This window comes from Elephas maximus, chromosome 22 (genome assembly GCF_024166365.1).
Source record: "Elephas maximus indicus isolate mEleMax1 chromosome 22, mEleMax1 primary haplotype, whole genome shotgun sequence".
In the NCBI taxonomy this organism is placed as follows: domain Eukaryota; kingdom Metazoa; phylum Chordata; class Mammalia; order Proboscidea; family Elephantidae; genus Elephas; species Elephas maximus.
In genome coordinates, this window is record NC_064840.1 from 33,257,871 (window position 1) to 33,284,345 (window position 26,475).

Sequence of the window (26,475 nt, forward strand, 5' to 3'; positions counted from 1 at the left end):
GCTCTTTCCTACCCCTGAAGCCCTCAGCTTTGGCACAAAACACACCATGTTCCCCCTTGACTGGAAACTAATGCTGCCACCAGGCACAGGCCAGTTGGGTTCTGAGTGTCACATCCCACCCAGGGGCTCCCAGTCACCAGCTGTGGGAGGGGGAGCTGGCCCTGCTCGGCACTGCTTCTGCTGTGAGTGGGCTGGGGGATCTGTTCCTGCCCCACAGGGATGTCACAGGTTTGGCCTGAGCCTCATCTGGAGGCTTTCCCACCTGGGAAACCAAAACAGCAGTCGGCCAGCCCTCTGACCAGGCAGGCACTGCAGAGGGTGGGTGTGGTACCGCAGCAGTGACAGGGTGGTCTCAACCCATGCACATTACTGTGCTGAAGTACCCCCTCCTTGGCTCTGCCAGCCTTGTTTATGGAAGAAGAAGTAGGCTCAGAGTGCATGGCATTTCTGCAGCTTGCCCAGCAGGCGAGTGATGAAGCAGCTAGTCCACATCTTACCTAAACCCAGAGCACCCCCAGCCCCGCCTTGACCACTGACCTCAACTCCCCAGAGTGGCTGTACTGCTTGCTGCCCCCTGGGCTTCCCAAGGCCCATCAGCCTGATTCCTAGACCTGGGGGATGGAGATCGATGCCTGACCAACCTATGCTCAGACCACCCTCAGGCTGGGACAGTGCCCCTGGGCTCAGGGTCCAGCTACCACCAAGAAGTAACCTCACTCTCCTCCGGGAAGGAACTGACAGCAAGCCTGGGGCATGTGTGGGGGGAAATGCCTACAGGCCCAGTCTGGAAGGTGTGAGGTAGACTGGGCCAGCAGATGGACACCTGGCGGCTGTGTCTGCCCATTCCCCACACAGGCAAACTGAGGCCTCTCCTCTCTGCTCCGAGGGAGAAACAAGCAGCCTGGGACAAGAGAACTGAGCCGCAGAAAAAAACAAGTTCCTTTGCTGCTTTTTTAATTTTCAAAATTTCTTACAAAAATCTAGGTGTTTACCAATACGGTCATATTTTGGTTTTGTTTTTAATGTTTTTTGTCAGTGTTTTTCTTCTCTTTTTAAGTTACAAACAGCAGGCACTGAACAGTGACCCCCGCTGCTGCTGGAGGTCAGTCCCAGAGGCGCTGTGGGACGGCCTGGGCAGCTGCAGCAGCATGGCCTGGCCCGTAGGGCCAGAGTCAGTTCAGGAAAGGTTTCCACTGCCCGGGGCTCTGTGCATCCACAGGTCTCCCAGGACAGGGCAGGGCCACACTTAGCCTGATCCGTCTGCCGGGCCAGACCCCTTGTAGCAGCTGTGTGGGCTGCCTGCATGCAGAGTGGGATGCGGGGGCCTGAAGAACCCCTCCATCCTCCCTCCATGTCCTGCTCCTCACCCTCCAGGCCGTGGCCACCTGTGTGCCTGGCTCTGGTCCCCGTTCTTCTCCAAGGCAGGCGCTGCACAGCCACTGTGCACACGTATATGGTCTCCTAGTCCTACACCAGGCACGCTCTCTTGGTCACTTGGCCACCCGCTGAGCCGGGCCACCTTTCTGGGGCAGCCTGGCCTTTTCTCTCATACAGCACCATGTCAGTAAACATCTAACGCAGGGCCTAGGGAGTTAGGGAGAGTGGAGGGAAGGAGGAGCTCAGGGAGACAGCAGGGGTATCTAGAGGGCCTGGCCCTGTCTGCGGGTGGAGGGACCAGAAGAGGTGCTGCCAACCCCTGCCACCAGGAGGCTCCAAACTCCACTGAACGAGGCGCTGGAGATCCCATTCTTCCCACGATAAAAAGTCCTAAGAATAAACAGCTGGGCCTTGGCCCTGAGGATAGAAAGAGGGAAGGGTGGGTGCTGCAGCCATGAGCACAGGCAGCTGCCCTGGCTTGAAGGCCCCCGGAACTGGCTGAACAGAGCAGGACCTGGTGTGACCTCTGGGCAAGGCAGCTGGGCAGCAGGGGGCACTACTGCCTGAACAAGTAGATGGAGATGTGGGCGATGGCCTCACAGGATGAGCTGACCAGAGCTCCTTGGGGGACCCCCTGCACCAGCCAGTGTGCGTGTGGCAGCAGGGATGGACCCCATCTGCTCACCCACAGCTGCCGTGGGTGGCGGGGGGCCTACCCAAGGGTCTTAGCATCACGATCAGTTCTGACGTGATCGTCCTCACGGGGCCCTGTGCTGGGAGCTTTTAAAGGTGTGGGGGACCATCCCTGACCTGGCCCCATCTCCTCAGGCACTGGTCCCACAGTAAACAGGAGGGGACTGGGAACTCTCCCTCTCGGGCCTCAGTCTGCCCTTCCCTAAGATGGGCTTGTGCGCGTGCTGTGCACACGGGGAGAACAGAGCATGCAACCAGCAGAGATTAATAAGAAGCCCCTGGCCCAGAGAACACACAGTTGAAGGAACAACCAAACAAGAAAACATACCAGGCATGCAAGCTAGACCCAGGAGTCAACGGGCTGAGGCTTAGCGTCCCCCACGGCGTCCACCAGCCTGACCGCGGCCCTGCTGGGCCCGGGAAGAGGGGCCTTCCTGCCAGGCTCGGGCTGCAGTGGATGGGGGTGGCAGGAGGGTGTTAGAGGCAGAACAGTGCAGGTTAGGGGAGCTGATGGGAAGGGACTGGGTTGGTCTCTAGGGACAAGGGAGGGACATGGGTGGAGCAGAGAGTGAGGATGAGGGTGGGCCTGCCAAAGTAGTACCAAGGGGAATGCTGGACAGAGGATTAGGGGAAACGGGCAGGTGAGGTTCACACAGCCGTGGCGTGACGCGTGGACACATACAGAGCCCTCTGTGAAGCCAGGGGATTGGCAAAGAGCAGGGAACAGGTGGGGCCACGGGGGCTCTGCCCACACACATACATGCAGAGAAGGTAAAGACACACTTGCTCACAGCCTCCCTCTCTGTTAATGTCTGACCCGGTGACCGTCTCTGACCCACACCCTTTCCCTCCCAACAACGAGAATCATCGTAAGTGGATGAGGCACATCAGTCCAGGCCAGGACCTGAGTGCACCTGGGCCACTGCTTGGGCTTAGCCTGACAACCCACAACCCTGCAGATGACCCCCACCCCAGATGGTCCCAGGGCCTACTCCAAACTAAGCCTCCCACCTGGGCCCCTTTCTAGGCACCCCAGACATACTGCTTCTGCAAGGAACATGCCCACAGGTGCTTACTTTCGAGGGCTCCTTCTCAAAGACCTCTCCTGTAGGCTCACTGCCCCTGGCCCTTCCATCTGGCCGGTCAATAGTGGAGTATCCATCTATGGGGTGGGGCAGGTAGGTGATGAGGGGAACTCTGAAGGGCAGGCACCAAAGGAGCAGAAGACTTCCCTTTTCGGCCCACACCCCAGAAAGCCCTTTGGGCATGGTACATCCCCGCCATCTGGTGGCCTGTGCACCTTGGCACCAGCTCTCTCCACCCCTGCCTCTTAGCAGTCTGGGCCTATTGCCTCTTGCTGGCTCCCACCACAACCCTTTAGCCTCCCTGCAGCAGGTAGATCAGAGACCCTGGTGGGATACCTGCCCTGCTGCCCTGGCTGTGCTGCCCTGCCCCTCACGCCCTGAGGGTTCCTAAAGTAGATATCTCCTCCCCGCCCAACACTTGACCTTACCGTACCCAGCACTGCACTTAGCCCACAAAACTCTGCCTGTCTCCGGCCCCTCCTTGCTGCACAGGAAACAAGCAGCCCTGCGCCCCTGAACTCACCTGGACCCAGTGCATCCATGGGGATCATATCCCGGCTTCCTGGCTTCTCACCATCTGCGAAATACCCACAGATCCAGAGCCAGTAGTGCCCAGAAGGGCCAGGGCAGGCAAATCCACAGTGACCCTGAGCTGCCCTCAGCCACCAAGGTCTCTGCAAATCTCAGCACATGGCACTACCCCCTCAGCTTAAAACCAACAAACACCACAGACGGATAGGACAGAGAAAGCAGTAAGCACAGAAAGGGTCCCCTCCCTGGAACCCTATCTCTGACCAGCCCGTGCCTACCATCAGTACGGGTGGAGAGAGTACTTTTGCACCTCCAAGCTCCCATGCACCAACATCTCCAGCCCACACTCACCTACACTCTTGTCCACCAGCGGCAGCGTGCTGTCATCAAAAGCCCCTGGACTCAGCACCCCCTTGGGGCCCTTGGCCGCGGCAGCAGCCGACTGGGGAGGTACATACAGGCAAAGGATGAGATCGGAAGCACTCCTGAGAGAGAACAGGAAGGAAGCTAAAAAGCACCCAGTTTGGTGGAGAAAGGGAAAAACCTTGACATCCTCACCTGGAAGCGGGCCTTGGTCCAGCCTTCCTTCTGCAGGGCACCGCGCAGCTCTTTGTAGCTCCATACCGTCTGCAGCACGTGCGACGCAACCTTCGCCTCCCGTACCGACTGACTGCAGCCAAGTCCGAGGCGGTGTAAGCGCCCGGCCCCGCCCCCTCCCTCGGCCCCGCCCCCCTTGCCCACGTGGCCGCACTCCCGCGAACCCGCCCCGCCCACCTGGCCGCGCCCAGTGCCACGAGCGCAGGCACGCCGCGGGCCTGCAGTAGCGAACGCGCGTTGTCCGGGCTGTCGGACACGATCTCGTGGATTGTGTTGAGCACAGCCACCACTGTGTCCTCCTCCAGCTGTGCGCCGGAGCGCGCCGGCGCCTGCGCATTACGCACGTTCCGCACCAGCTCCGCCATGGCGTAGCTCCCTGGGGGCGGGCCCGGGTGTTAGGACACGCCCCGCCATCCCCGCGGGAGGGGCAGTGTCCTGGCGAGGGGCCTGGAGCAGGCGGAGGCCTCAAGCAGAACCAGTGCAAGGGGGCAAGGGGCCAAGGGGCTGGATTCCCGAGCCACCCGCGGTCCTCCTCAAGTGGGGTCCCAGAGTCACTTGCCCCGTTCCGCACCCCCGCCTGGGCTCGGCCGCCGGCGTCCTCACCAATGAGGTCCTTGTTGCGCCGGTCCAGGGAGAGGTTGCGCAGAGCGATGGCAACGGCGCGCACCACCTTGTCTGTTTCGGACTGCAGCAGCTCCACCAGCACCGGCAAACCGCGCTCCTTGCGTACCGTGGCGCGGATATACGTGGCCCACTGCGGCAGCGGGGGAGGGTGCTCAGCGCGGAGCCTCACCCAGCTGCACAGGCATCTTCCCACCTCCCAGCTGGCCCTTTCCTCTCAGCTCCACTGTCCTCCTCCCTTGCCCCACAAAGCCCTTCCCCAGCAGCTCAAGGGCACCTCCACAGAGCTTCCCCACTGCCCAGGGCACACTTCTCTCAGGACTTGGGGAGGTGCTGCGACCCGCCACCCCCGACAGGGAGGTGGTCCAGACTCCCTATCCTGTTCCCCGTCTTGCTCTCCCTGCCAGACCAGCCTCTCACCGTCCAGTTGCCCGCACTGAGGTTTTGCAGGGCGCCAGCTGCAGCCTCCAGGGTGTTGAAGTTCCGGCTTTCCGTGAGGAGAGAGAGGTAGAGACGTACCACCTCGGGCTGGTACAGCAGCTCAAAGCCTGCGTACAGGGGACCCACCACCCACAGTCACTACAACCTCCCTACTTGTCCCCCTCCATCAGTGCTCCCAGGGCTGGGGTGAGCTTCGGCCAGGGATGGGTGTGGTGCAGTCATGGAATGTTTAAGGTTAACCTACCCCATAAGGTCACCCAAAGCATTCCCATTTCACTGAGGCGCAAACTCAGGCTCAGAAAAGAGGCAACGGACCAGGTGAGGTCGTTTCTGCCTCAACCATGCTGCCAAAGAGATGGGCCCAGAGCAGCCTGGCAGCCGGAGCATCTCAGTCTGGGCTGGGGTAGGGAGACAGCTACCAGGATCCCTCCCCTACCAAAAGAGGGCCAGCCCTCCCTAGCAACCACTTCTGGCACAGTGCTCCAACCATGAGGGAGCTGAGGTGGCCTTCCAAGCCTGCCTGCCCCATACTGAGGCTTCTGTCCACTTCCTGTTCTCCAAACACTCCCAGCATGTGCCGCCTCAGGGCATTTGCTCTGGCTGCTCCTCTACCTTTAATGTTCCACCCACCTCCCACGGCTGGGCTCTCCACCCCATTTGTTGGCATCTAGGTCACCCCACCGGCATGGCTGGCTGTGGCCAGGGGATCAGAAGGCCCTGATTACCACCATGGTGGACCTCTCAAGCCGGATTCCCAGTGCCCAGAACAGTGCCAGCCCACAGTAGGGCCCCACAGACACAAGCGATGGGAAGAGTGAACAGCCCTCCCCCTGCGTGAATCCCAGCCACCTTGCAGTCCTGTCCCTCTAGCCCATACTTGCATCTGACCATGCCCTCCCTGGCTCCCAGCCCCCTTGGACTGAGCCCAAGCTCCTCAGCTGAACACTGGGCCCTGCCTGGCTGGCCCCCCACCCTTTGTCGGTCATCTTGCCCTAGTCCTAGCCCTGCCTCTCATGCACTGTGTGACTTTCAGCAAGTCCCTGGACTCAACCTACCCTGACTGAAGTGACTCGTGGCACTGACCCTGCTTCAGAACCCTCATCTGGTGCCCAGGGACTGGATGGCCTTCTGGGGAACCCCATACCTGTGGGCCTCAGTTTCTCCATCTGATCCCCAAGGCCCTCCAGGCCTGCTTGGCAGCATAGAGCCACAACCTGGACCAGCCTGGGCCCTGTCTCTGCCTCCATCCACTCCTCACCTTTGGCAGCCTCTGTTCGCTTGGGCAGATCCAGCGTGTCAAAGTTCCGGTCCATCTCACTGTCTTTTTTTCCTGAGATGGAAAAACAGCGAGAGATGAGGCAGACCCTGGTGGGGGGAGGGTGGGGGGAAGCACGCAGTAGGAGGGTTGAAGCACTGCCCTGTCTAGCCAGAACCCAGAAACCACTGCATGTGCAGGACAGGGCACTGAGACCATGGGAGTGGTGAGCTGTGTACAGACTTCATGCAGATCTGCCCAGTGGGAACAGTAGACAGCCTAGCCCTGTCCAGAGCACCCAGAATCCATCCCCATCAGGTGCTGAGAGCCATCCCTGAAACCCGATGGCTCCCTTGCAGATGCCAGGTGTGTTAGCCAAGAAAGCCAGGAGCCCAGGCTGGGCAGCCCTTGCAGATGGGGAAACTGAGGGCTGGCAGGGACAGGACTTGCCTGGTCATACAATGAGAGAGATCTCTCTCAGGAACTCCACCCAAGAGTTAATCCCTTCCAGTATGGGGTCAAGATGGACCCCACCTGCTGGCTGAGTGCCTGCAGCAGCTCCACCTATCACCTGGGCAGCCTCTGTGACACTGAGCTGCCCCTCCTGGGCCCTCTCCCCATCTCAGATGAGGGTGCTTCTCTTTCTTTACCCCCTTGCCCTGCCCATCCTGTGCTGTCCCTGTCTGAGCCACACACAGCCCCACTGTATCAGAAGAGTGTGTGTGTGGTGGACACAGCCCAGCCTCGGGCCAGGCTGAGGTTGCAGAGGAGCAGCCCCTCAGCCTCCCAACCAGTCCAGGCCCACATTCCTGCAGCTGTCGTGTCCATGCAGTTGGCATGGAAACAGCTGCCCAGACAATGGGGGTGGCGCAGGGTCCTAAGGCTGGGGCCGCCTCTGGGTGCCCACCATACCCACCGTCCTGCAATTGTCATGCAGACAAAGGGGGGGAGACAAAGGGGTTGTCTCGTCAGGCCTGGACAGCAGGACAAACAGGGACTCACCTTGATGGAACCACTCCTCTGGGCGGCCGGAGGAAGCACAGTAGAGAGGAGATGAGGCTGAGCAGGGGCAGCACCCCCTAGAGGCCCTCCCAAGGTCTCAAGCTCCCACTGCAAACCCTAGGTCAGGCAGGTGGAATGTGGACCCTCACCCCAATTACTTCCAGGGGCCAAGCACTCATGAGTGGGACAGGGGAGGGGAGACCCACACTGGTGGGGCAGAACTCAGGTGCAGGCCGTATACAGGTCCCACGTGACAGTTGGGGAACACAGGTCCCTCAAACTTGCACCTCGCAAGTGCAGGTGGGTATGGCATAAACATCAGGCCTAGCTCCAGGTGGAGCAGGGTTCTGCCTTGCAGGCCTTGTCAGAGCCTTTACGTGCTGTAAGAGCAGCCATGTAGCGGCATCATCAGCAGTTTCCCAAGCTCATGGGCCCACAGAAGCCTTTCCCCTTGAGCTAAGGTACTGGATCCAGGGTACTAGCAAGGCCACCACATGCTTTTCCCTACCCTTCCCTTAAAAAGTCCCACAGTACTGATGGGGAAAGGTAGGGCAGAGGCCCCGTACCCTGACTGTCAGCTTTATGACCCAGGGTGGCACACCATTCTCGGCTCCCCACCTCCCTGCCTGCCCATCGGCTGCCCAGGTGTCCTCTGGCTTCCATGCCTGCCTAACATGGGTTTGGAGACCCCACAACCCATGAGATTTGAGTGGTACCCCAGTCCCTCCCACCCACCTTTGGCCTTCTTGCCGCCAAAGCAGCCTGTGTCATCCCGCCTTCTGCGTTGGGAGCCCGTAGCACCGCCCGGGGACCCAGGCTCGGCCTCCTGGTACCTGTCAGCACCAGGCACCTCCTTGTGCACGTGGTAGGACAGGTTCCGCATGATGCACACACAGTTCTCCACCGACTGTAGGGAGAGGGACAGCTGGCGGGGCCGGGCCTCCCAAGCCCATGCACAGAATGTATACTCAGGAGAGGCTGGCCACAGATGCATGCAGCAAGGGGACTCGGAGCAGAGACACAAAGGCCTGAGCCAGAAGCCAGGAGGGCCTTCATGGAGGAACGTGGGAGGAAGGGGTAGAGCACAGCCCAGACCCCGCACGGCTGCTCCTCTGTGCTGCCCGGGCCTCATGCCCTTCGTGGAAAGCTGGGGAACTAACACCAGTGTTTAAAGAGGTCCTTGCCATGCCTGGGACCTCTCTGGGCATGGCCACCCCACTGATGCCCGCCCGCCACACCCTGCCCTGCCCACCTTGTTGTCGGTGTCCTTCCTGCCCACAGCCGACTGCAGCGCGTGCAGGAGTGCATCAACCAACCCTTCACACTCTCGGAGGCGCCGCCGGGCCTCTGCGCCATCTGAGCTCACGTTCCTGGAGGGCCAAGAGCAAACCTGGTGACCTCAGGTTTTCACAGGCACTCCCCCAGTGTGCCCCTCAGCCTCGGGTCTTGACTTCATCTGTAAAATGGGCCCAATGCTGCCCTGTTGGAGTTACTGGGAGACACCACCACCTGGAGCACAGTGACAGTGGGGCAGGGGTAGCCTAACCCCTTGGAGATGCCAGGGTTTGGGCCCTAGCCTGGCATCTCTATGGAAGAGGAGGGGCCTCCAACTCCCAGTTCAAGTTGGAAAGGAACAGACATGATGGTCAATGAGGTCTGGATCTGTGCTTGGGCGATGCTGGACTCCCCATCACAGGCAGCTCTGGGCTGACAGGCAGAGCTGTGGGATTGCATCCTGGTGAAGGGGCAGGCCCATGGGGATCCAAGACTGTAGGGCCTCACAGGGATGGGACAGGTCAGGGAATACGGGGAAGTGAGATGAACCCTCCAAGACAGACAGGAGGTGAGGGTCCTGCTTCCCCTCTCCTGGTTGTCACGGGGATGGGAGAGTGGGTTGAAACTGGGCAGGGCTAGAGCAGCAGGGTAAGGCAGAAGAGGGTGGGAGGCCACCAGCCTTGTCCAGAAGGTATCCCATTCTCAAAACACAAGGAGGGACATGGCTCTGAAGCTGACACTGGGTTCCTGCCTCCTCACCCAGGCACTGTCATCCTGTGAAACAGCCTGACCCCAGCCCCCTGCCCACACCTCAAGCAGCCGGATGTGTTCTTGAAGACAGTAGTCCACTCGGCATCCCTTGGCTTTGAGTCCTCGTTGGGCTCACACTCCCAGCCCGAGTGGGGCACGATGACCTCGTGAGTCAGCGTCTGCAGGCCATGGTCGATGATGACCATCTTCAGGGGCTCATAGGACGACAGGTTCCACAGTGTGCCTACAGAATGTGTCCACCAATGCTGACTGCTGGTTCCACCTCCGAACCTGCCCTGCCCTGCCCCCAGTCTCACCCCAGCTCAGATGGAAGACAGGAAGTGACAATGTATGAGAAGTCCTGAGTCCCCATCCTGGCTCAGTGGAGACTCCAGCTGGAAGGGACCCCCAAAGGGCCTGGGGATATAGAAGAGGATGCTGCCTCCTCCTCCACATTTCCCTGCCATGTAGGCAGACGGGACTGTCACTCCTGGGGCTACAGGGACTAGCCAAAGATGGTCACATGTGGCTACTAGGTCCCACAGACACAATTCCAACCAACACATTGTCAGGTGGATGGGAATGAGAGAGACTGGTCTCAGGGGGCTTGTGGTGACACAGGGCAGGTGGGGGGCCTGCCTGATGGGCCCAATCCCAGCCCCACCCATGGCAGCAAAGAGATGGAGAGAGTGGGACCTGCTCACAGGCTCATCAGCCTGTGCCTGCCGCCCGCCACCCAGGGCATGCCAGTTAGGCTGCTGGGACCTCAGCCTAACAGGAGTGGCCTCCCTGGCTGCAGACTCCATGTGGCCCCGCCCCTTCCAGGCCAAACCTTGCTCTCCTCTCTTCCTGGGGGAAGCAGGCTCGGCCAGGTACCTGCTCACCTGTGACCAGCTCACGGACCTCATTGTCCCGGGCAGCCCGCAGCAGGCGCACCAGGGCAGGCACGCCACCACAGTCCCGGATGGCAGCCTTGTTGTCAGTGTCACGGCCATAGGAGAGGTTACGTAGTGCCCCGCAGGCCCGACGCCGTACCTCTGCCCGTGGGTGATCCAATAGCGCCACAAGCAGCGGCAGCCCCCGCAGCTGCCGTACGCGCCGCTTAACACCCTCATTCTCAAAGCACAGGTGCTGCAGGTAGGCAGCTGCGTTTGCCTTCACAGGGTCCACAGGGTGCCGCAGCATGGCTAGCACCTCAGGCAGCTCAGGGTCCCGCCAGCGCGGCTCCTTGCGGGCGCTGTCGACTGAGGGCGAGCGGCGCACCACCCGGTCCAGGCTGCCCAGGCTGCCCCGTTCAGGCTGTGCCAGGGGTGCCGTTACTGGCGGGAACAGAGGCCGCTCATCCAGCAGCTCACCACCATCTTCTGCTACATCCTCGTAGGGCCTGTGTGGGCAAGTGGGGCATGCACATCTTCACAGCAGCCCCCAGCCCTGTCCCCAAGCTCCCCTGTCACAGCTCCCCAGGAGGTTGTGAACTCCCAGAGGGAAGGCCAAGCCAAGAGCATTTGCACTCTGGCCCCAGGCATGAGGGGGGGCCAATGGCCAGGGCCCAGCCCAGTAAGAACCAATCAGCAGAGCCAATGATAGACCAAAACCCAGCCAATGCTATCAGGGTGAGGCCTGTACCCCTCCCAGGATGGGGAACTCACCCACTTCTATCACCAGGCCGTGTTCCCTAATCCTGAGCTAAACGCCTCTCCCTGCAATGTTTGTCCCTTCTGTAGAACAGCCCCATCTTCCCATGAGCATCAAGATGTGGGTGGAGTGGGTGAGCTCTCCCTGCGCACACCATCCCAGTGGCCTCTGGGTAATGGGCAGCAGTGCCAAAGAGTGGTTTCTGTTTACAGAGTGACTATATGTTGGGGGGAGGGCTTGTTATGTATGGTAAAGATGACTTTCCCAATTTGCTGAGGAGATCTGGATAAAACCCCTTTCTAGAGAAAAGAAAAATGCTATGGTATGTGTTGACAACTCACTAATTTGGGTACTCTCACTGACATTCGGAAACCCTGGTTGCTCAGTGATTAAGAGATACAGCTGCTAACAAAAACGTCAGCAATTCAAATCTACCGGGTGCTCCTTGGAGAAATGGTATGGGGCAGTTCTACTCTGTCCTATATAGGGTTGCTAGGAGTCGGAATTGACTCGATGGCAATGGATTTGGTTTTTTGGTTTGGTTCACTGACATTTGCCAAATGGTAGACATTAGCCTCCCATTACATTTGTAGGCAAAAATCAGAAAAGGAACTCACAATTTAGAGAAGCTGAGGGGTTTGGGGTGGGACCATTCAAGGGGCATTTAGGCCACTAGCCCCCCAGGGAACAAGATGTCTTTGACTTTTAGTAGCTTTGTGGGTTGTCACCATCAAACCCACTTCCCAGGGGAGGGACTGAGGCTAGATAGGGTCAGGTGACTTTCCCAGGGTCACTCAGTGGGACCCAGACTTAGCTATGGTCATGTTCCCATTCTATAGATAGAAAAAGCTAAGGACAGAGAGAATCAGGAGCTGAGCCTGGAAGGGCCAGAGGCCCTCCCTAGATTCTGGTTACTACTGTCAACAAGGGAACCTGAGGCATAGGGAGAGTCTGGGGCTTCCTGCTCAGAGTGACACCCTGAGCCTTTTGTACTCAGGTCTTCATGGCTGTCTGACTAGAGAAGGAGCAGCAGGTGTCAGGCACAGTCACCAGCTTCTCTCCTGCCTCAGACCCAAAAGAAAGATGCCCAAACTTCCCTGATCTAAGGACCCACCCTTGCTGCTGTACTTAAGAAAACCCAAGAGGCCAAATTCATACTAAAGTGTGTGTGACTGACTCAGCTCCAGCAGCTTGCGTGACTGTGGACCTGGCTGTGAGGCGTTCTGTGGTGAGGGAGTGTAAGGTAGACTTCCTGGGGGTGGCAGCAGAAGACAGAGTGCTCACCTAGTGTGAGGGCCTCTCCCACAGTCAGGCCTCCGCCGCACAGCTGTGCCATAGTCGGGATCCAGATCAGGGCCACCCTCGTCATCAGCAGCCAGGCTCCGTGTGTCATCCTCTAAACCATACGGCTCTGCCTGGAAGCGCTCAGGCAGGGAGCAGCCACCCAGCAGTGCAGGCTCAGGACCCACCGGGAAAGTCTCACGGCGGCCAGGCAATGTAAAACAGCCATCACAGGGGCCTGGACCAAGGGGGCCACTGCGGGGGGGCCGCACACCCAGCCCACGGGATAGGCTGCCATAGCTGGGCCCGTCACGGGGCTCAGGGCCATCAGGGAAGCCAACCCCACCACCAAGGTAGGCACCGGAGAGCGTGGCTGCTGGGCCACTGCCACGCAGCAAGAAGTGCTGGTCTAGGGGGCCATCAGCGAAGGAGCCCAGTGGGGGACCACTATCCAGCAGTGGGAGGCCATCTGGGCCCATAGGCACTTGGCGGACTGTCCGCGTGGTCACCGTCTTGACCGTTTTGGTGACCTGGAAGACAGGTGGGTGGGCAGCCTGAGAGGTCTGAATGTTGCCTGGGCGGCTTGTTTTCCCCCAGAACAACAGGGGGCTCCTGGGTGGCCAGTGCACATGCCCACTTGGACATGGGACAACCATGGCCTGCGGTCCACCCGCCTGGACCTGGGTGTACCTTGGTCTCTGTACGCCGGGTTGTGCCATCCTCAGATGTGACAATGGACACATGGGAGGTGGGTGTGCCGGGGTCCTCCTCCACTGTCACTGTCTCCTCCAGCACCTCAGGCGCCTCTGGCATTGTGGCCAGCGAGGCCTGGCTCCCCGGACTCTGCTCCTGGGGTTAAGTGGGTGGGCGGGTGGGCGTCAGCAGGGCAGGACCACCTCAGCTCATGCTGGCTCCTCTGCCAGGAGTGTACACCTCCCCGCCCCAACTCTATCCAGTCCTGTTCCCAACATCCTGCCTCCAGGAGCCCACTCGACCCCAGGGCCTGTCTCAGCCTGTACAGGTGAGAACAGGAACATGCTCTTGCCCTCTGACTCTGGCCGGTTGCCCACCCCAGGAAGTGCCCCAGGTACTGGCCCCACCGCAAGGCCTCCTCAGGCAGAACTGGCAGATCGGGCCACAGACTGCAGCGCTAGGCAATCTCGCGCAGCCCTCTCCCAAAGGGCCCAATGGGACCTGGCTAGGCCCTCACAGGTGTACTGGCCAAGGGCTGGTAGGACCAAGCACAAAGAGGACTTGCAGTAGTGATTCCAGCACTTATGGCACAACTCCTCGTGGCCACACCCAGGCTCCCACCCCCATGCCTGCCAGATGCCCTCACAGGACAGAAATATCCAGCTCCCAGAATTCCCTGTACACTCAGAGGACCAAAATACTCTCGTTCCTTCCGGCCTGGACACTTTTGGGGAGTCAAATGGGCATGGCCTGGCTCTGCCTCAGGCCAGTCAGTGGCCAATACTCCCACTGACTGAGACCCTAGATGGCATATTAGAGGCAGAGAGAGTAGGCTCCAACCAAAGGGGCTCAGCTGGCCCTTGGTGGGAACCCTGATATCCATTCCCTATACATTCCCCCCTCAAGCCTCCCCAACCTCAGTCCCCCGCCTCATTCTCACCCTGCAGCCAACCTTGCCACTGTCCCTGAAGGGTATTGTGATAGTGGAATTCCAGCCAGGACGGTTTTGCACAGAGGTCCTTCTGAGGCCCATGTGCCTGCAGACTTGCTAGTGGGGAAACTGAGGATCATTGAGGACCCGGCCCATCTCAGAGCTGGGCTGGACCTCTGCTGGGCTGAGCAGTATGGGGACCGTGGTGTTAGCCTACCCTTGGCCCTGTGGCCACACAGTTCCCCAGCCCCAGTGCTGAGCCACACCCCTACCCTAGGATTGGCATCAGGCCAGGACAGGCAGGGGCTGAAACCCAAACCACGGTGGACAGTGGATGGGTGAATGGGGAGCACACTCCTGGGCAGTTGGGGCTGGGTAGGCAGGAGGACAAGGTCTGCTCCTGAAGCCCAGACCCCTGTTTCTTGCAGGGTCAGTCCCCTGCCTGGGCCCCCAAGCCTGATGCCTGCACAGACACTGAGCTCAGGCCCAGGGAGGGCCAGCAACTCACACCCACATTTGCCTGGCTCTAGAACTGGTACTCTGCCCTTGTCCCTGGGGCCAAGGACGTCCAAGATCAGGTGCTCGAGGCTCTCCTCAGGCAACACCCAGGGCACTCACCTGGGTGCCCACCTGCAGGCCAGCAGAGAGGTTGGCTGAGACGGATACTGCTTAACTCGCTCTAGGCCCTTAGAATGTAAAGCCTCTCCAGGACATGGCCCTGTCCTAGAAGAATGTTTGACCCCCTAACTGCATGCAGTGCTGAGGTTCTGGGCCCTACCACTACTACAGGTGCATAAAACACATGTTAGGATGGCTGCATCACCCAGACTCCGGTGACTCAGGAAGAAAGAGGCCACAGAATGCAACACCCCACCCCTCCTCTAGAAGCAGGCCCTCTGAGGAACCAGACACAACTTTACAACTGGGAAAACTGGGGCCTGGTAGAAGGGAGAGGCTTTATCCAGCACTTCACAAACTGCTCATGGGGAGATTTCAGGCATCCACAGGAAAGGAGATGTTTCAAAGAAGCCTTTTAGCAACACTCACCCCCCATGGCCCACAGGCCTGGCTGCCGCCACAGTGGTGCTAGAATGCAGATGCAGATAGGATATGGCCTGTTGGGGGACCTGAACAGGAAAAGGGGACATAGCTCCCTAGGAAAGACAAGTAAACTGAGGCCCAGAGTCAGGGCATGCTGGAAGGCTGCCAGGTAGGGTGACCTGGGTTCTCCTCTGACCTCTGAGAGCACTGGGGAGCCAGGATGGCTCTGGAAAAGGGCCAGCCCATCACTGCTAGAGCCTCAGCTGCTCTGGCTAAACTTGACTGTGGTAAGTAATTAGCAATCTCCACTGGGCCCTGGGAGTCAAATCAGAGCTGGGGAGTAGGAGAGGGTGCAGGCAAGGGGTGGCCGGCCTCAAGACAGACATCAGGGGAAGTTGCCCAGGACACTCTGCCAGTAGGATCAGGCCCTGAGTGGATTTGCATACATTTGCATACATCAAGCACTCTCAGAGAAAAGGCCCCCTACCCAAGGCCAGGCAGTGGGGAGAATGTATGGGGGTGGAGAGGGGCATAACTCAGCACCTCAACGCCACCCTGTGGCCCAGATCACTTCTCCCTGCCCACCCTGTGGTGAGGATTGACACTATGCAGAGTCAGGGAGATGAGGAGACAGGGGGCCTAGGAGAACGAGGGCTCCTCAGCAAGGCCTGGCTATTCAATAGCATCACCCAGCAACACCTCAGCCTGAGCTGCCCAGCAGTGGGATCCCAAAGTCCTGAGAACCCCGAAACCCCAAGAGCTCTGCTGGCAAATGACCTCAGGCAGCTAAAAATGGGCGATGACTTCACCCAGGTGTGTGGGATCGTGACTCAGCCGATCACAGGTAAGGTTCGGACCCCATACACGCACGTGTGCAAACCCGGCCCCACAGGCAAGGATGTAAGCATACACGCGTGTGCATGGGCACCCCGCCTGGTGCATACCCATAGACAAGAATACACAAACATGTATCTGGTCCCTTAAGCAGGGATATATACATACACATGTGTGCATGACCACTCTGCACGGCACATACACTTAGGTATGATCTGGGTGTGCACATACACATATACACATGCATACGCCAGACCTCTCAGGTGTGAACTTGCATACACGTGCGTGCACCTGGTCTCTCAGGCAAGGATGTGTATGCTCATGTGTGCATGAGCACCCTGCCTGGCACACACGCCTTGGCATGCCAGTCTGCATGTTCTCCTAAGAGCACTCCAAGCACACATGTGCCCACTGTTCCTAGAATGCTTACATGTATATACCTTTTCTACCCACATGTCTAGACCCTTCCTACTGTAGGGCCTCATGTGCTCTCAACATGCAGGGACAGAGGCCACCAGCCCCCCAATCACCTGCCCAGTCATCCACTATAGGGATCTCAGAACCGGTAGAAGATGGGGACAATGAGGCCATCCCATGGCTCAGGCCTTTGCGACATTTTCAGGGTCAGGACTTGAGATCACAGGCTGACAGCCAGCACACAGTGGGTGATCAACTAGGCGGCTGATGCCTGTCTGGCTCCAGCACCCTGTTCCAGGCCCTCAAGTCCATGTCTGGGCCCACCCTCAGGGGCCCCTGACCTTGCAGCCCTACACAGCCCCTGCCCCAGACCAGATTCTGGGCCGTCCCCACCTCCACCCCAGACATGGGTACTGTCTTGGACACACCACCCCCATCCCTTTCCCGCACCCCAAGTCCCACCAATTCCTGTCAACTGTTTCTCGTCGCTCCTGCCCCAGCCCTGGCCTCATCCTTGCTCCTCTTGTTGGGACCAAGGTCCCAGCCTCCTATCACTGGCCCCAGGGGTCCCAAGCCATCCTGTGGCTGCCACATCCTGGTCCACCTAGTCCCTGGGCCTGGGGGTTCCCATGAGCTCTCTTCAGCTTGGGGGAGTGGCCTGCTCCAGGACTGAGGCTGCAGCCATAGAGACCAGACCAGTACCCCAGCAGAGACACCCACCGCCCCAGCCCTAAGGGGTCCCTGGAGGCACAGAGCCAAGCACAGCCGTCATGCCAGAAACAGCCACTCCTGGGGCTCAGATCCCTCATCTGGAAATGGGACCGGCCTGGGAAAGGCGAGACAACGTGGAGTGAGGCAGAGGGGCCAATCCCTGGGCAAAAGCTCATAATAACTGCGTGCATACGTGTGGGAATGCAGAGGGGCGGAGCCAAAGGAAACAAGGCAAGTCCTAAAGGGAGCGCCTACGCTGGGGTCCCAGGGCACCAATGTACCCGTGTCGTCTGGACTTTACAGTTGAGTACTCATGGTCTGTGTAATGAGAAACAGACCACACTGGTGGGCCCCCCACGCTGTCCACAGGCCCAATCTGCACACATGGGACAGGTTAAGACGTGGATCCCAAAGCTGGCTCCCACAATGCACCCCCAACCCACAAATTCCCAAAGAGGACAGATGGTTGTCACTGGATGATAGAATGCCCAAAGTGACATCCACCTTCCCCAGTGTGGCCCTCCCTGACTCTGAGTTCAGGGCAAACCAGCCTGGCATCTCCTAATAAGTAGGGCATGTCAGCCACCAACCCCCTGGCTACCACAAAATACCTTCTCTTTTCACACCCACAACTTTTACCCAGCCTCTATGTGAAGCAGCAGGTCCACCTGCCAGCATGTGGCCCTGCCCTGAGGTCCACCTGGCCCCCTGCAGACAAGCCATGGGCAGTGGGCACCTAGCAGGCTGGGAAGCAAGGTTGAGGGAGGAGCAGGGCTGACCTAGGGGTCTCACAACCCTCAGGCCTCCCCAAGCCTAGCCCACATCACATTGGACACACTGTAACCCAGAATCCCCAATGCCCCCAACTGGCCCCTTCACCTCAAGGGCAGTCAGCAGCCAGACTGGCCCAAGTAGGCAGGTGTGTGAGAGGAAAACTGCCTTTCACAACAGGCCCTGGAAAGTCACTTTTTCGCTGAGCCTCGGTTTTCTCGCCTGTTAACCTCCTCAGCCTGAGCGCCGCCACGGCAGCCACACGCCCCACCACCGCACCGTGCTGGAAGGCCGACTTTGCCCTGGTTTACTAGGTACCCCTTCGCCCCCGCACGTGCACAGGGCCGCCCTCCCCTCTCGGCGGATCACAGTAGATAGGGCTTCCATTAAAGCTCCGAAAGCTCCTTCGCAGGTCGCAGGAGTCGGAGCCCGCGCCAGGGGCGTGGAGACGGGGAGAGGCCGCGGGAACCCGAGAGGAACAAGAGACTGAGCTGGGCTTCCTTCTCCAGCCTCAGCCTCCCCTCAACGCACGGAGGAGCTGCCCGGGAAGGCCCCCAACCCCCCCACCTGCCCTGAGTGCTCGCTGAGGGCGCGCCCACTGGGTCCCAGCCCCACTCCAAGCACAGGGATGCACTGTCCGTGGACCCCCGCGCCCGGCCCGCGGGGAGGGACTGGGGAGACTCTGCGGCCCCGCCCCACGCCTTACAGACGCCCAGGGTGGCGCGCTCACGCCGGCCTCCACCGACCCTGGAGCCTGACAAGGCGCCCGCAAGGAGCACAAACAATAGCCGTCTCCGGCCAGCGGCCCCACAGAACAAAAGCAGGTCCTCCTGGGAAGACCGGCGCCCCCCTCCGCCGCCAGGCCCCCGCCAGGCCGTCGGAACAGCGCCCCCCTCTGCCCCGGGCCAAGTTCCATCCAACCTGTCTGAGTTCGGCCGGCATGGGGCCGATGCTCCGCGGGACAGCGGGCGGCGGACCTGGCTCGGTTTAGGCGACTCGGCCACTAGAGCTCAGCTGACTCGCTCCCAGCGGGGGCGGATCTGGCGGCGGTCACAGCGAGCAGCCAATCGGGCGGGGCCGCGCCCAGGCGGGGCGGGGCGGGGCGGGGCCCGCCCCCCACCGGGCACCGGGCGGAGCTCAGCAGCCTGGGCGGGGCCAGGGTCGCCCCCACCGCCCCGAGGTCTGTCTGGGTTCCTCGCCTGTCTTCCCCGTGGATGGTATTTTTTTCGCCGAGTGACCACCCAAGTCCTCCTTCCTGGGGCTCGGCCTGCCCCCAGTAAATGGGCACACATGCCCTTCCCCGCCCGCTCACTGGAGAGTTGGGAAAACAGTTCCTGCAGCTGAGGGGCAGAGCACAGGGTGGCTCCGACTCCCTAGGCATTAGCTGCTCACCCTGTGAAATGGTGGCCAGTACGACAGTCGTTAAGGCACCACCAGAGCTGCAGAATCCTGCCAGCAGGGTCTATCAGGTTTCCCCGGATTCAGACCCCTCCTGAATGGGGCCTCAAGGAAACCTCCCCACAGAGCTCACTGGCGACCTGGCAAAAGGCCCCGCAGGGGACCCACTTTGTGTCTTGGGTCTCAGGGACCCAAGGGATGAGAGCAGCTCAAATGGAGGCAGTGGGGACCTGGCGGGTAACCCTGGGCCAGCCATGTAACCTCTCTGGTCTTGAACCCTGGGCTCATGGGGGCTGAGGTGGCCTCGAATCCTCTGTCCTCCGTGTCTGTGATCTACTGGGAAGTGGTGGCTGTGGAGGGGAGGGGTCTGTGTTCAAGAGTTTCTCCTACCAGGATGTACCCCAGCAGCCTGACATGAACATACAGCTGTACCCTGGGGAGTCTGGCTCTGCTGTGGCCAGGGCCACCTTCTCAGGTCATACCCCACAAAGGCAAGTTGGTAGCTCAGTACCATGGACAAAGAAACGGAGGCTCTAAGATTGGCAAGGCTGGGTCAGCCCAGGGAGGCTCAGTGGGTCAGGCCAGAGAAGGGGCCTGTGCCTAGGTCTCCTGCCTCGCACTGGCTCATCCCCAGACACCACTCAGAAAACCGAGCCTCCCCTGGGGCCACTCCGCCTCCATGACGTGCCATATACACAGGCCACGCAAGCCCTCAGGGTGCCCACTGCCCTATGAACCTCAGTTTCCCTGCATGCACAGGGGTAAGATGCCTTGAACTCTGAGAAGCCACTTCGGGAAGTGAGTAGACATGGACTACTGACCCTAGGGATGCAGTCCTGAAGCTTATGTTTGAAGTCATTTCTGTCTCCTCCCAAATTTCACCAGCTGCTAGTGCCCTAGCCACACACCACCTTGGCTGATGTGGGTTCAACAGCCCAGCAGACCAGGCCTCTGTGGCACCCATCTTCACTATGGGCCAGCCCCACTCCAGCCTGGGTGTCTTTCCACCGGAGGGTTAAGGGCATGTAGCTAGGACTGTGGAGCAGCCCAAAGAGCACAACAGCAGTGACCCCTGGCTCCCAGCTCCCCAGCCTTGGCCCCCAGCCCCTGGCTGCTCCCTCAAGCCTCTTAAACACCAGTCCCTGGCTGCCCAGCCTTGGCTCCAGCTGCTGCCTGGCCACCAGTCCTGGAGCTTCTCAAACCCCAGGCCCCAGCCCTGAGTACCAGATCCTGGCAGCCCTGAGGCTCAGCAGGTAGGTCATCAGGCATTTCCTGCTGAGGTTAATCTGGGAAGTAGGTTTGGCATCAAGGCTGGACAGCCCTGGTGCTCCCTGCAGAGGGCCAGGTCAAGGTGGCCGCGCCTCCTCCAGCATCCCCAGCAGCCCAGCCAGTACAGCTGGAGCCCTCGGAACACATGCTCACTCCAGTCCCAGCCTGAGAAAACTGCCTCCTCCGGAGACAGAAAACCCAAAGGCAGATAGGGAGGAGCAGCAGCCTGAGGCTGTGTAGTCTACAGCCCTCAGGAAGCCAGAGCAACTCCAGGCTGTGGGAACATCTCCCCAGCCAGGGCATTGACCCTCTGCAGTGCCATCCGTGGGCTGGAGGCTGGAGCCTGTTTTGGCCTAGAGTGGGGAACAGAGCACCTGGCCAAGGGATGGTTTTGGGGTAACTGGCTGCCACATTACCCATGCAACCCAGCCAGGCTGTCCTCCTCTTTGGAGTGCGTGAAATGTGGGGTACAGAAGGGTTGGGCCTTGCACCCAGGCCCACTCCGGCTGAGTGCCGGCCTCCACACTGTGTGGCCCCCCTGAGCTCTCTCAGCACAGTGGGGCTTGGGAAAGACTGCTCTCCAAGAGGTCTGGACTGTCAGTAGGACTGGAGCCCTCTGGAGATTAGTGCTAAGAAACAGTCATTTATTAGGCTCCAACCACGCACCCATGCTGGACTGCACGATTTACAAGGATTGCGTGAATGGACGTAAGAACCGTCATTCACCCCACTGAGCTGAGGCTAGCCCACTGAGCCAGCTTCAGCCCAAACTGGCACCTTGCCCCCTTTCTCTCCAGCCACAGAGGTCCCAGGTTGCCCGAAACCACCATCATATGTGCCAGGCGTGGTGTAGCCAACCAATAGCCTGCTTTCCTGCAGTTAGTGCCTGGCAGGACCAGAGAAGGCGAGTATAGGTGGTGGTGGTGGTGGGCGGGTGTCCCAGGAGAAAGTCCAGCTGCCTGATTTAGGATGGTAACACTTCTGCCTGCTGTTCAGGGAGCTGAGCCAGGGAAATCAAAGGCTGGGAGGGCCCTCTAGGGTCACTCCACAAACAGCAGTCCACGGCTCCCCAGGTCTCTGAACCAGGTGGTAAAGAGGAACAGCAGTAGGAGACCTATAGTGTGGGCCACCCGGACCACCCCTCCCCCAAGACTCGGTCTCCTGATGGGGTAATGATAAAAAAAAATGATAGGAACCACAATAAGGACACCAAACACCAGGCCCTTTGTATTTCCTCGTTCCACCCTCACCACCCCATGAGCTAGGTGCCACCACCTCCCATGTGCAGGTTAGGGTGCTGAGGCACAGTGGGTGGTAGGTGGGGTCCAAGTGGTCTTACTCCTGAGTGTGTACCCCAACTTCAAAGTTCTGAGGGCCTGGCCACGGAGGATCCACAGCTCCACACCTCCTGGGCTGAGCAGGGCCCTGAGCCCAGTCTCAGGGCAATGGCCACTGGGGAAACTGAAACTCCCAGGTCACATTCTAAGCTGCAAGCAGAGCCTGAGGACTTGGTCAAGCCTTCCCCTGGGGCTGACTCACCAGCATGTGTGAAAAAGGAGAATACCATGGCAGGGAGACTTGGGGGCAGGCAAAACCCTAAGTCCCTATGCTCATCACTTAACTGCCCTGAATAGACTCTGCTCAGCTACCTGGGCCCTGAGGACTCACCTGAGTGAAGGGTGCTGTTCTGAGGGTCAGGACCATTCATCACATGCTGCCCCGGGGCACCCACATGGGACTTCCAGCCCCCTCGGGGGGTCCCGCATTTCCTTCCCTCCCTGCAGCCCCCGCAGGTCTTATAATAAGCAATGCTTGCTGGCTTGTGCCCCACCAGGGCCACTTGATTACTTCCCCATTTGGCCATTTTCACCCTTTCCAAGTCACTGGGTTGTTACCTGCAGGACCAGCTGTTGCCAGGCCATCGGCAGGGGCTGCCCACAGCCTACACCACCACTGCCCATGCTGGGCTGCTGGGCGCGCTCCAGCTGCAGGGCAACATGGCGCCGCTCCTGCTCCAGTGCCCGTGTCAGCCTCTCGAAGCGTGCCTCCTGCTCCTTCACCGAGGCCAGGATGCTCGCTGCTGAGCGCACGTTGCAGTCCTCCATGGCCAGGGCGCCTGCCAGCTGTAGGCAAAGCAAAGTAAGGTCAGGCTGGGCTGGGTGGAGGCCTGGTGAAAGCATCATAGGGAACCTCCCTCCCCCCGAGAACACAGGACTCATTCCCAGAGCAGAGCATCCAACTCTCCGGAGAGAAGCTGCACTGATTGAATTCTAAATTAAAAGCCATTAATCCAAGGCTGACCGGAAGCAGCCGGCTCACTCCTCAGAGGGCATGGGACTCTGACCCGAGGTCTTGTTTCCTGCCAGACCCAGCAGAACCATCAACTGAGTGTATCTCAGGGTCTGCTGGGAGGGGCAAGGAGAGCTGGCAGGACCAAGTGCTTACTACCTCTCAGGCCCTCTGCTGTGCCCAGCACATGCCAGCTCATCCATCTCACAGACACCAGCAGGACCACCTCACAGAGGTGGACACCGAGGCCCAGAGAGAGTAGGGACTCTTGCAGCCACACGGCTGGCGTGGCCGGGTATGCAGGGGGTGAGCAGCCACTCCACAGGTGCCAGGACACATAAAGGGGCGTAGGAGTGAGGCAGTGGGGGGAGCTGGCAGGTCCCACCATCCTCCAATGAGGCCTTGGCAAGGCTCAGGCCTTCTGGGCCCTGGCTCAGCACTGTCCCTGAGGGCCCCAGAGCCCCACGGGGAGGGTGGGTAATGGGGGAGGCAAGGGCTTGGCAGCCAAAGAGATGCGCCAGCACTTTCCCTCCAGCCAGCTCCCTGGCTGCCCAGCATGTTTGTTTTTCACAGGCAAGAAGAAGCAGGACACAAGTATGCAGAGTGCAGATCCAAGCAGCAATTAGTGGCCATGGACACCCGAGCCCAGGCAGGCGGGGCGTGGGCCACATTGCCGAGTGCTCACCCTGTGTGTGGCACGGTGCCAGGGCTGCTCAGGGCCTCCTCTCCACCCATCCCACAACAGTGCTGGGGCCCACTCTACTGGACCCTTCGCCCTTGCACAGACGTGGGGACTGGGCTTCAGAGAGGGCAAGGGGTCCTGTGCATGGTAAGGAGACACACAGTGTGCAACACCCCAGGACGCTGAGCTCCACAGCTGACTGGTCCGGCCAGAACCAGCTGGAAGGACAGAGCCTGAGGAGAAGGAGAAATGCTGGGCTTGGCCACACCAACACGGGCTAGGCCAGGGACATGTAAGGAGGTGATGGGACATCCACCACGAAGTCCAGATCCATTGTGACAGCTGGGGAAACCAAGGCCCAGTGAGGGCAAAAGGCTAGTATAGGTGCTTCATTTCCCCAGCACCTGTCACACAAATAAAAATGTCAATGTCACCTTTCAGGGGAGCCAGTGTTAGCGGAAGAGCAGTTGTTAAGTCAGTGCAGCTGGGGGGTGGGGGAGTGAGGTGCAGATTAGGTAGAGGGGCAGCCCGGGATCAGCACATCCAGGGCCGTGGGCACGGAGCCCCCACGCACCCACCGCTGCCTGCGCGCACAGGTCCCAGACATGCCAGCACGCACATGTGCCAACACGCACGTGTGCTAACACTCACACAGGCCCAGCTTGAGAGCAGAGACTAGGCCTTGCATGCTAATGGGCTGAGCCTGGGGGCTGAGCCTGAGGGGGTGTGGAGGGGCCTTCCTCCACGGGAGGGTAGCACGGGGAAGAATGAGGTGGGTGGCAGGAGTTTTCCACTTAGTCTTGTTTCCAACATCAGCCCATCCTCAGCAGAGCCTTGGAACCAAGTGGTGACGTGTAATGGGAAACTGTCCCTAGGACCCACAGGGCTGAGACCAGACTACACTGGGAGGGGAAGGTGAGTCCTGGGAGGCAGTGATCAGGACTCAAGGGGCAGCTGTTGGCCTCACATACAGGAAGTGACTTCCTTCCCTCATGTGCAGAGCTATGGATTCCTGTCTGACTTCAGGGTCCACCTGCATGCACCACGGCTCTCCGCACCCAGCAGACCAGGCCTAGGCTGCAGACCCTGGGGGCAGCAGGTGCTGAGGCAGCCCCCAGCCTCCATCTTAACTGCTCTGAACCCTCCCATCATGACCCGCCTCAGGATCCAAGGAGACCCACCCTGAAGGCATTATCCAGGAAGGGACACACTCACTCCATCTGGGGACAGGCTAGGAGCAGAGAATTTGGAGGTCACAGTGAGATGGCCAACCCCACACTGACCATCCCATTGCCCAATGTGGCTCATTTGGCACTAAATGACTGTGTGTCTCCTTAGCAACACCCCAAACACTGGTCAGCTCAGGAAGACAGTGCCCTGGCAGACACCCGCAGGAGGGCCAAGCCCCAGTTCTGGGCCCATGCTCCCCACCATGGCCCAAGGGTGCACGCCTCTGTCCACAGTGTGGGAGGTGCTGAGCTCGCAGGTCCTAGCTATGTCATCTCGGTTAGGGTGCATGGGAGACAGGCCCTTGGCTGAGCAGGTACCTAGGCAGTTGCAGGGCAAGGCCCAGGCCCAGCACCCTAGAGGGCAGCTTTTCAGATGACAACTCAAAATGCAATTTTTGTATTAAAACAATGAATATGTGATGACATGACCTGGTATGTGCATGAATTTTTAGGATCAACCATGAGACCGCAAAGCCATTCTCCCCACCTGGGATTTGGAACGGAGCTGCCCAGTCCTGGGTGGGGGTGGTCACTGGATGTGCTTCTGAGCCACGAGAGAACTTCACGGGCAGGTGAGGGGCTGACCCTCGCTCTCCTCTCTGGCTTTCTCCTCATCTGGGAAGGCCCGCCACTGACTGCCGGGAAGACCCCAGAGGACCCCCAACCAAAATCCCAGCAATCAGCTCACACCGTCCTCACAGGAGGTCATAGTTTCTCGCCCAAATGCTTCTGCCCGTGGAATTGTTAGCAATAAGATAGGAATGAAATATCTTTTTTGGGAGAAAAAAGTCCTTTCATATTCAGCAGCCTCGATTACATGACAGAGGAGCTCGCAGGCACTTGGGCCACAAACTGGAGGGCTCTTACAATGTGACAGGCCAAACGAGCTACACTCAATTCTGGTGCTTAATTATATGACTTCGGTATTCCCTTCATTAAGATAAGCCTCCTACAGAGGAGTTTCGAAGTGGTTAGAGAGTGGTAGGCTCTGCCTGCCCCTGATGGGGCAGCAAACCCCAGCAGCCTACAGGATGCCAGCTGCAGGGGTGGGCACGATCATCCCAAGAGAGTGGGGGGTGGTGATGTGTGCAAGCCCACAAGGGGCAAGATGGTGGCCCAGGCCCAGGAGTCTGTGGCACGAGCAGGCATCACCTGGTACTGTCATCACTGTAGCACTTGGCCTTTCAAGATTCACCCATCCCCCAGCAGCACAGGCCTGCCCGGCCCCCTCTGACCGCAACACCCTCCACCACTTGCTCCATGAGGCCTGCTGGGCTGGCTACACACAAGGAAATCACCCTGAGCCTTTGGGCCTCTGCCCCAAGCCAGAGGCTGGGCCCAGACCTGTGGCTAAGCCACCGTTTGCTTATACTTGGGCAGCCCCTCAAGGCTCCCTTCTTTGATATACATAAAACCAAGGTGGGGCAGAGCCTGACATGGTCTCCCGCTATTCAATCTCTCTCCAAGGTAACAGGCCCCCAGGCTTTGGTGGTTTCGTGGCTACTCAAAAGAAAAGCCCATTTTCCAGCCTCCCTGGAAGCCGGGGTGGTCACAAGATTAAGTTTTAGCTAGCGGGACATAAGTAGGAATGTATGCACCTTCTGGGAAGTGTCCTGAAGGCCAGAGGTATACCCTCGGGCTGCCCTTCCTCCTTCCCACTGGCTGGA

The 26,475-nt window shown here is 59.5% G+C and overlaps 1 protein-coding gene across 8 annotated transcripts in view; it reads right to left on the reverse strand.

Annotated features, from left to right (window-relative positions):
* Positions 1-34: 34 nt before the first annotated feature.
* Positions 35-26,475, reverse strand: part of ARVCF (ARVCF delta catenin family member) — a 56,986-nt gene continuing 30,545 nt past the window's right edge. For 2 of the 8 annotated variants that reach the window (XM_049865178.1, XM_049865179.1), the window contains 18 exons: positions 22,504-22,731; positions 13,234-13,392; positions 12,547-13,073; positions 10,512-11,011; positions 9,688-9,871; positions 8,855-8,972; positions 8,338-8,509; positions 7,603-7,620; positions 6,604-6,675; positions 5,325-5,452; positions 4,887-5,037; positions 4,461-4,659; positions 4,245-4,356; positions 4,038-4,128; positions 3,679-3,732; positions 3,147-3,232; positions 2,399-2,518; positions 35-1,794 (listed from right to left, as the gene is read on the reverse strand). In XM_049865178.1, coding sequence (XP_049721135.1) covers positions 2,411-2,518; positions 3,147-3,232; positions 3,679-3,732; positions 4,038-4,128; positions 4,245-4,356; positions 4,461-4,659; positions 4,887-5,037; positions 5,325-5,452; positions 6,604-6,675; positions 7,603-7,620; positions 8,338-8,509; positions 8,855-8,972; positions 9,688-9,871; positions 10,512-11,011; positions 12,547-13,073; positions 13,234-13,392; positions 22,504-22,713 — 2,889 coding nt within the window. In that variant the 5' untranslated portion in view covers positions 22,714-22,731 and the 3' untranslated portion in view covers positions 35-1,794; positions 2,399-2,410. Of the gene's footprint in view, positions 1,795-2,398; positions 2,519-3,146; positions 3,233-3,678; positions 3,733-3,998; positions 4,129-4,244; positions 4,357-4,460; positions 4,660-4,886; positions 5,038-5,324; positions 5,453-6,603; positions 6,676-7,602; positions 7,621-8,337; positions 8,510-8,854; positions 8,973-9,687; positions 9,872-10,511; positions 11,012-12,546; positions 13,074-13,233; positions 13,393-18,862; positions 18,965-22,503; positions 22,732-26,475 lie in introns of those variants that run through there. The other 6 variants (XM_049865182.1, XM_049865181.1, XM_049865180.1 and 3 more) reach the window with 6 other exon arrangements.